Source organism: Rousettus aegyptiacus, unplaced genomic scaffold (genome assembly GCF_014176215.1).
Source record: "Rousettus aegyptiacus isolate mRouAeg1 unplaced genomic scaffold, mRouAeg1.p scaffold_m13_p_15, whole genome shotgun sequence".
Taxonomy (NCBI): Eukaryota; Metazoa; Chordata; class Mammalia; order Chiroptera; family Pteropodidae; genus Rousettus; species Rousettus aegyptiacus.
In genome coordinates this window covers 58518050-58526595 of record NW_023416290.1, presented here as the reverse complement: position 1 = coordinate 58526595, position 8546 = coordinate 58518050, and the positions used below count along the sequence as shown (strand labels likewise).

At 66.1% G+C, this 8546-nt stretch overlaps 1 protein-coding gene across 1 annotated transcript in view; it reads left to right on the top strand.

The window, feature by feature from the left end:
* The window catches only part of KCNK9 (potassium two pore domain channel subfamily K member 9), a 64668-nt gene continuing 56122 nt past the window's right edge, over positions 1–8546 (top strand). The window contains exon 1 of the mRNA XM_016164290.2: positions 1–384. Within this exon, the coding sequence (XP_016019776.1) occupies positions 102–384 (283 nt within the window). The 5' untranslated portion in view covers positions 1–101. The remainder of the gene's footprint in view (positions 385–8546) is intronic.

Below are 8546 nucleotides of genomic sequence, written 5' to 3'. Positions count from 1 at the left end.
AACTTGGAGGCGGCGGCGGCGGCCGCCGGGCGCTGCAGTGGGACGCGCGCGGCTGCGAGCCTGCGGGACATGCCCCCCGCGCCGGCTCCTTGCTGGCGGCCATGAAGAGGCAGAACGTGCGGACTCTGTCCCTCATCGTCTGCACCTTCACCTACCTGCTGGTGGGCGCCGCCGTCTTCGACGCCCTCGAGTCGGACCACGAGATGCGCGAGGAGGAGAAACTCAAAGCGGAGGAGATCCGGATCAAGGGGAAGTACAACATCAGCAGCGAGGACTACCGGCAGCTGGAGCTGGTGATCCTGCAGTCGGAGCCGCACCGCGCCGGCGTCCAGTGGCGGTTCGCCGGCTCCTTCTACTTTGCCATCACGGTCATCACCACCATAGGTAAGGGCTGGGCGCGCCGCCGCCGGGCCCCGCGCGCCCCAGGAGGCGTCCGGGGAGGCGGCCGGACGCGCGGCGCAGGGCTGGGTGCGGGGCGCTGAGGCTTCGACGCAGCCTGTGGCTGGGGCTCCTCCGGCAGCGTCCCCTCCTCCCTTGGGAGCCCCCTCCTCTGCCGCGCCTCGCTCCTCGCGGACCCCACCCGGCGCTCCCCTCCGCGCTGGTGTCGGGCCCGGCGTGCGAGCCCCGGACGAGCGAGCGTGCCGGGAGCCGGGAGGGCGGAGGCGCCACTTTTTGCGAAGAGAGTGGAGCGCTAAGAATAATCCCATAGCAGACACCCACCCACCCACCGCCCCGGCGCGGCTGGGCTGCGCGGGGCTCCAAGCCTTACACTTACTACCTCGCCCGGAGTTGGAGAGGGCTGGCCCGGCGCCCGCGGCGCGGAGAGGGGCTCTGGCGGCCCGGGCCCTGCTGCTGGCGCGTGGGCGGCGCTGACCCTCGCCAGCCTCCAGCCGTCTCTGAGCCCAGACTCAGGCTCCTCTCCCTGCTGGCGTCTCCTCTTGGAATCCTGGGGCTAGTCGTGCCAGGCCTGAGGGGACAGAGTTTGCTCACTGGTGATTGGAGAGGGGGTGGCAGCCGGGCGAACTGTGCTAGCAGCAAGGTCGAGGGCCGGGGGCAGGGCGGGACCTGCCCACCGCGGGCTGTGCCAGCGGGTACCGCAAGTCTGCGTAGTGCCCAGAAAGCTAACTGCCGCCTTGTCTGGGGAGAGAGTCCAGTTGGTACACCCTGGGGACTCCTGAGGGTCCCCCCGCCAAGGGTGCTGTCCTCTGAGCAGTCTCTGGTGGGTGCGAGAGCGGTGCCCCCACCGGAGCCCTGGGCTTTGGGACCTGCAGACGATTACACTAGGTGGGGACCCAGGGGGAGCCAGGGCAGGTCACTATCCCAGTGGCCGTGGAGATGCCTTCCCAGGCGGAAGGCAGGGTGGTGGCTCTGAGTTTTGCAGCTTGTCCCAGCCAGCAGGGTTCCCTGGCCCGCCACAGTCCTCCCTCCTTGGTCCTGTCGGGGCCACCGTGTTGGCTCGGGGAGGTCCCCGGTGGTCCCCTCCGGGCCCGGGGCCTCGGCGCCCGGAGCAGGGGCCTCCGCCTCCGGGTCCCACTTCTCTGGACCTCCTCTCTCCTTCCCCCCTTGGCGTCTTTGTCTGGAGAGCGCTGCGTGCTGACAGAACAGGATTTGCCAGTGCCATATGCAACAGGAAGCCCCGGCACAGGACGGCCTGTCTCCTCCTCGGTTGAAAAGACTTTTCAGAGAGTCATCTTGTTTGCAATGTTTAATTCATTGGTGCAGGGTTTTTATGTTTTTGAAGGCAACTGTCCTTCTGTCGCCTCCGTGGCCAGCTTTGCTCCCGCGTGCCCCACGCCCTCGGCCCAGGGGCCCAGACACAGAGAAGCCCCTCCTCCCCCACCCTGCGCTTCCAGCCCCCGAGGGGGCCCGCGCCTCGCCGCCTTGGCCGCCTTGAAGCTTCCAGCGTGAGCTGTGGCCGTGACGGCGACGTGCAGACCGGCCGCCCCGGGGAGGGGTCAGCCCTCCTTCTCTAGCTGTGCGTGTGGTGATCTCGGCCCAAGACTCACAGCATGCTGGCCCGGACAACGTGGGGTGGGCCCCAGAGTGGGCCAACGGCGTCAGGAGGCGATTGGCGTAGAAACAGCCAAGCCCAGAGATGTTCCAGGCCACCCGAGAAAGACGTCGTAGGGCTGGTAAAGTTCTTACGGAGGTGTGTTTATTGCTTTTGATGGGGAGCTCTGGGCTTACGCGTCTCACGTCGAGACTCCGGAGAGAAGCAGACAGGAAAGTGGCTGGGTTGAGGGTGCCACCTCAGCCAGGGGCGCGGTGGGACTCGGACCACACAGGCACCTGATGACCGGGCTCATTGATCTCACGTCCTTTACTGAGTGTTCAACTGATTCTCTGGAAAGAAAGGTTGGAATAGATACGTAAGGGGAGGAAGGAAAGACTGCTCACTCGGCTGCCCCGCAGGGGAAGGGCCCCAGACTCGGAACCCGGGGCCGGCCGTCCTGGGAGAGCATGGCACGGTCGTGGTCCAGCCCCGGCCTCGGTTTCCCCACCTGGGGAAGGAGCGTTGCCCAGCAGCCTCCTGCAGCGACGCGGCACAGCGCGGTGTGCTTGGTAGGTGTGTGTCCTTGCTTCGTGGCACCTTGGCCAGAGTCCCCTGCTGTCGGGCCGAGGACACCCGGTTAGCGGAAGCACTGGAATTCACAGGAAACAAAGCACCTTTCTAGTTAATTCTGTTTGTTTTCTCCTTTTTTTAATATAAATGCAAATTAAGGTGCTCCTAGGCCTCCGAAGAAACCCAGCCCCAAGCCAGGCCCTCCACGGGACCGTCTCCTGCTGGACAGTGATGCTCATGAGTCACGTTAACCTTCGCAGCTGCTCTTTCGCTTAATCTAACCTTGAGCCGGCTCTCCAGCGGCCTTCAACTTTGGGCCCGTCTGGAGGTGGGGCGGGAGCCACCGGCTCGCTTGTCTGCGAGTGACCGATGCTTCTGGGGGGCAGTTACCAGCTCGCTCTGTGAAATGGGGTTGAAAACACATAGGGACCACTTTGCACTGGACCTGTGGCCGTGCCTTCGGGGAGGCTCTGCACGGACGATCACATCGGGGCCCTGGGCGCAGCCGCCCTCGTGGTGAGAGGGGCGAGCAGAGGCCCAGGGGCTCCGTGGTTAACGCGGATCTGGTTGCCACTTGTCCCCCCCGCTGCGTTTGATGTCTGCGCCACTTGTGGCTACTTCCCTGGAGATCGAGTTGTTGAGGTCTAAACTTGGGGAGCCCCCCACCCCACATTTGAAGTGGCAAGCCCTGTGCACCCCAGCAGGACAGTCAGAAGGCCTCCCCCGCCCAGGCTGTTGGTGCACATGGGGAGTGCGCGCGTGTGTGTGCGCGCGCGCGTGTGTGTGTGTGCGCGTGGAGTGCAGAGCGTTTGACTTGGCTTTCTCTGCTTGGGGCTCAGGCCTGGGTGCCCTGGGGACCTCGGCTCACTCGTAACTTCTGCAGGAGGCTAAGATCATGTCATGCGGTCAGCGGCCGTGCGGGCCATCTGCAGGGGTCTCCACGGCACTTCTGTTTAGAAGCCGACGTCTGTGGTCGGAGTTGTCACCACCTTCTGGATGTAAGCCGTAGCTTAGTTCTCCACAGGAAGGCCGGAGCGGAGCCTGGTCACCTCCAGCCCCGTCTCAGAGAAACCACACTAGGGATTCTGGTCACATCTGCAGGGGCCTGGAGGGCGACTTAAGCACTGGCCTGTGTCAGGGCAGGCGACTGGGTTTTCTTCCGTGTGTGCCACAGTTTGGGGGAGCAGGAGGGAGACTTAGGCCTGGGGCAGTGTCTCCCCAGGCCCTGTGGGCCCATCTAAAGCCCAGGGTGGCAGCTGTGGGAATTGAGGTGACTGCCTGAGGAGCCAGGGTCTGCTGGCTGGGGTGGAGCACAAGCTGAGACAAAGTTTTGGGGCTCCCACGGTCTCCCCTGTCCAATCCTGCGCCCGCTTGGGCCCAGAATGCAGCGAGACACCTGCCTTTCGCTTCGCGCACGGGTCGGTGACCGGCTTTCGGGAGGTGCGAGGTGGCCCCGTCTTTCCGGCACTCCGGGGTGTAGTTTTCCATTCGGTCTGCCCTCTTGGTGCTAGCCTGCCCTGCCCGTCTGCCCCGCCTCTGAGGCTCTGGGGACAGTCTAGATGACAAGATAAGGCCTCGCCCCGAGGCAGGAGGGGAGCTGGAAACCCAAGCATTTGGTTGCAGTCCAGCCTGAAGAGCAGGGACAGCTAAGCCCAGTTAACCCCTCCGGTGCCGCCAGGTGCGGGGCCTTGCAGCCGGCCGTGTCGCAGGCCCTGGTCCTCCTGGAGGTCCTCTTGGCTTTTTCTGGTGCCGCTCTCCGCCTCCCAGAGCCGGGCCCCCTGCCCGCCGTGATTCCACTGCAGGCCGAGCTGGGTCTTCCCTCGAGCCTGGCGCAGAGTGGGCACAGAGTGGGTGCCTCGCACAGGGCCACAGCCTAGGAGCGAGCCCGCGGGTGCCTGAGGGTGCACAGAGCCGGGCACACTGTGCCCCCTCCCCCGCCAGGCAGGAGCGGGTGCCGCCCCACCTCACAGGCCCCACCATGGGTGGAGGGCCTTGAGCTCCAGGCAGTCAGCGCCTCCTCCCTGGGCCGGGAGCGGGGCTGTGGAATGTCCCCTCTGAGCCTCCTTTAGCTCCGCCACTCGGGAAACCTGCTGGGCCAGACCAGGTGAGGAGCTGCCCGCCTCTGCCACGTGGGCCTCGTGGGAGAGGGGCACTCCTGTGGCTTCCCGGCGGGGCGGCTGGCAGCGTGCCGGGGACGTGCGCTGCTCTGTCCGCAGGGCCCGCCGGGCCGGCCTCACTCATGGCCAGTGCACAAGCCTGGTTCTAGATGTCACGGGGGAGGCGGAGAGGGGTGAGGCAGGTGGGGGTCCTTCTGCTCTGGGCGGCATAGACAGGAAGGCGCTTCTGGAGGGTGGGAGGCCCCTCGGGGAGGCCCGGAGGCGGGGCGGGCATCAGACAGCGGGACGCTGTCTGCACCTGCTCCTCCCTGGCCTCGCTGTCGGCGGAGCCCAGGGACAGTGAGCAGCGGCGGGCCCGGCCTCCCTCCGTGCACCTGTGTTTCCGCCGCCGCCCTCCGCTCCCAGGTGCTCGCTCGCACGGTCCTGCACGCACCTGTCCATTCATCCCTCGTTCGGGTGGTTTTTAATGTACCGCAATGTTCATGGGTGGAGGGGGGCGGGCATACCGCTGGGTCGCTTACGGATTCTTGAAAACAGGCCACGTCCGCGTCGCCAGCATTCAGATCAAGAAACGTCACCAGCAGTGCAGAACCCCCTCTCCTCAGTCAGCTTCTTCTTGAGTGTCTCTGGAGACAGGGCGCTCACTACCTCACACGTGATGAAGTGCTTTGCGTTGAGACGGACGTTGAGGTTGTCACGTGAGGGCCTGATCTGGCGTGCGTAGGGGGTGTTTTAAAGGGGTGGCCTGTCTCTCTGATGGTCACCTGTGAAGGAGCCAGATGACCTCCATTTATAAACGGCAACTCGGGGGTCCCAGGTGGGGGACTCAGTCTGGAGTGGGAGGGGGTGTTGAGGTGGTCCAGGCTTTGGCTGGCACAAGGAGCCAGGGTGGACAGCCTGCCAGCCTCGGGGGCCTGTGCCTCTGAGCCAGGGTGCAGACCAGCCCCGGCCTTGCCAGAGGACCAGGAAAGCTCAGGTGGGAAGAAGCATGCCTACCTCCCGGCCTCAGCAGAGCGGGAGTCAGGAGCCGAGGACCCCCGTTGGGCTGGCTGCATCAGGGAGGCGCAGTGGGCACTCTTGGGAGCACCCCACGGGCAGAGGAATTCTGGGACATGGGACTGTGGGTGAGCATCTCCCCCTCTGCCTGGTGCATCTCCTCCTCCTCCATGCCAGCCTTGTGGATGGAGGGGTCTGGTGTTCATTTCCTTAAAAGATTTTCTTCAAGGGCCCCTCTGCTCTCCCACCTGCACCCTGGGGACATCTCATCCCTGCCTGCCCCACCCTCCCGGTGCCCCTCCTGGCCCGGCAGCCCTGGCCCTGAGGGGCTTCCCAGTGTCCACTCCGCACTTACAAAGCTCCCCAGGGACAGGACAGTTCCTGCCGTACAGCAGAAGGGGGTTGTCATGGCGGCCGCCAGGCTGGGGTTCTGGGGCCGCAGGGTCAAAGCCTCGGTATCAGATCTCCCCAGTTTGGTCTTGTCAGGGAACTGCGGCTCCCCGGGTCACCGCCCTCCGCTCTGCCGCATGCGGCCGAGCCCAAGCCCACCCGCCACGTCCCTTGCCACATCCTGGGGTGCCCTTCCCTCTCGGGTCAGAGCCGGGTCCTCAGGCCACAGCCCCCTCGTCTGATCCAGGTCCCCCAAACCTGTCTCCCCAGGGGTCCCTTACTCCCTGGGTAGCTGATGTGTTCCCCTCCTCCCAGTCCACTGTGTCTCGTGGTCTGGGAGCACCCCCGTTTGTGTTTGGGCTGCAGCCCCCCTGGGAGACACCTGAGTCCCCAGGGCTGGGCACTCACCTGTCTAAGGCTCTCCAGGGCCCAGCCAGGACGAGTCACACCCCCGCCCTCCCCTCGGCAGAGCAGGGGGACTTTGAGTGGAGGGGTTCAGGTGACGTCTTTCTGCCCGGTTGGGCTTCAGGACCGCTGCGCAGGTGAAGGACAGCCCCAGCCTCCTGAACTTGAGCGTTGGTTTTAGGAGAAGACGGTAGGTGAAGGTCCCATCTTGCCAAAGAGGGAGCTTCTCAATCCCAGGACTTAGAGGTGTCATCTCAGTCCCCAGGGCCACCACCGCTACTGCCAGGCCCGTGAGTCTTCTGGCACCTGTCAAGAAGAGACACTCACCTACCTGTGGAATGGCCTTTGGCTCCCACTGGCCTGGCCAGCGCGTGGGTGCGACCCATTCAGGGAGGCGAGAGGCCACGAGCAGACGGCGTCACCGGACCGCTGCCCGGGGCCGAGGGGCACAGGGGCTCCAGTGCAGGTACACGGCGTGGCGCCCAGCCCTGCACCAGGCCACACCCTGGGCCCTGCCCGGCCCTCCGCCCCCGCGCCCTCCACTGAGACGGGCCTTGCCTCTGTCCCCTGGGCTGGGCTGGGGCGTCTCACGTGAAAGCCACCTGAAGGCCAGGGCCCTGGCGCCCGGCACGCGCTGGCTCTAGAAGGTGTTCGCTTGTCGACTGCCCGATGGGGTGTCAGGAACAAGACACTGGATCTGGGCGCACCCCAGTTCGTGTTTGGGCTGCAGCCACCCCGGGGACCAGCCAGGAGTGTCGTGAGCGCACGAAGCATGTGGTCCTGTTGGTCATCTGTGGGAGGTGTGCGGGGTGGGCACGCATCTGGGGTGCTGTGAGTTTGAGGGGCCCGTGAGGCCTGCTGGGGCTGAGGGGCGGAGACGGGGGGCCGGCAGCCACTGGGGGAGCTGTCTGGGGGAGGCGGCAGTGGAGGCGGCAGTACTGGGGTGCTCCGGGCCGCACCGGGCTGTCCTGGGTCCGCTGTCATAGTGCGCCCCTCCCCCGTGCTCCTCCCACACCGCCGAGCCCCGTGGTCCTCGTGCAGGAGGAGCCCGGCGGGGCCCTGCCGGGCAGCTCTTCCGTCAGCCGCGCCCGCGGGCAGCGTTCTGTCTTCTGAGGCCGGAGACCGGGCCCTCCTGGGGACCGCAGTGGGGACGCTGGCGTGAGCGCTGCACAGAGCCTGGGCAACTGGCCCCCAAGTTATGACAAACAGAAATGTCTCCAGATGGTGCCAGATGTCTCCCGAAGCGCAGAGTGGCCCTGGCTGAGAGCCCTGGCCTGGCGACTTCTCTTCACGGAGCCCCTTCTGCAGGGCGGAGAAGGAGCTGCCTTCCAGTCGATGGCGGAGGGGCAGCGTGGGGGGTGTGTGTGTGCGTGAGTCAGGGTGCACCCTGGGAAAGGGGGTTCCCTTCCTCTGTGTTTACCTGCCCCTTGTTTCTGCCCGGGGTGGGGTGCCCAACAGGAGAAACAGCCACACGTGGTGGAGGACTCTGGCGGAGGTGACCGTTGAGTTGAGACTTCGGGCCCCATCACGGTGGGGACGGGAAATGAGCGCTCAGGCGGGCGGGGCGCGCTCCGCGGTGTTGGGAGAGCTGCAGGTGCGCGCCCGGCTTCTGCCCGTCCCCAGGGGCTGTTGGCAGCAGCGTCATGCTGGGTGCCCGTGGCGTGTGGTCCCTGCTCCGGCGAGGCCGCCAGGCTCCCACTGCACCTGCAGCCTGCACCTGGGCACGTGGCGTGGCGGCCTTCGTGTCTTCCGGGCTGTGGGCGGGGGGTGACCTGTGCCACTGCAGGGCTGGCCTGGGCCGGGCTTCGGACCGCGAGTCTTGTCTGGGCCTGGGAGACGGGCCGGCCCAGGGGTGCTGCAGGCCGCAGGGCAGTGCCCGCGCCAGCCCCGGTCAGACGAGGGGGCTGTCAGCGTGAGCGCCGCGTCTGGGGCAGTGACGACCTCTCTGACGGCACCTCGAGTGTCGGGGACACTGGCAGCTGGCAAAATTGGTCTCATCCATTCGGGGCAGTGTTCAGGCCAGAGGGACCCAAACACCGATGAAGTGGACGCCAGGGGGTGTCGATTCCCAAAAC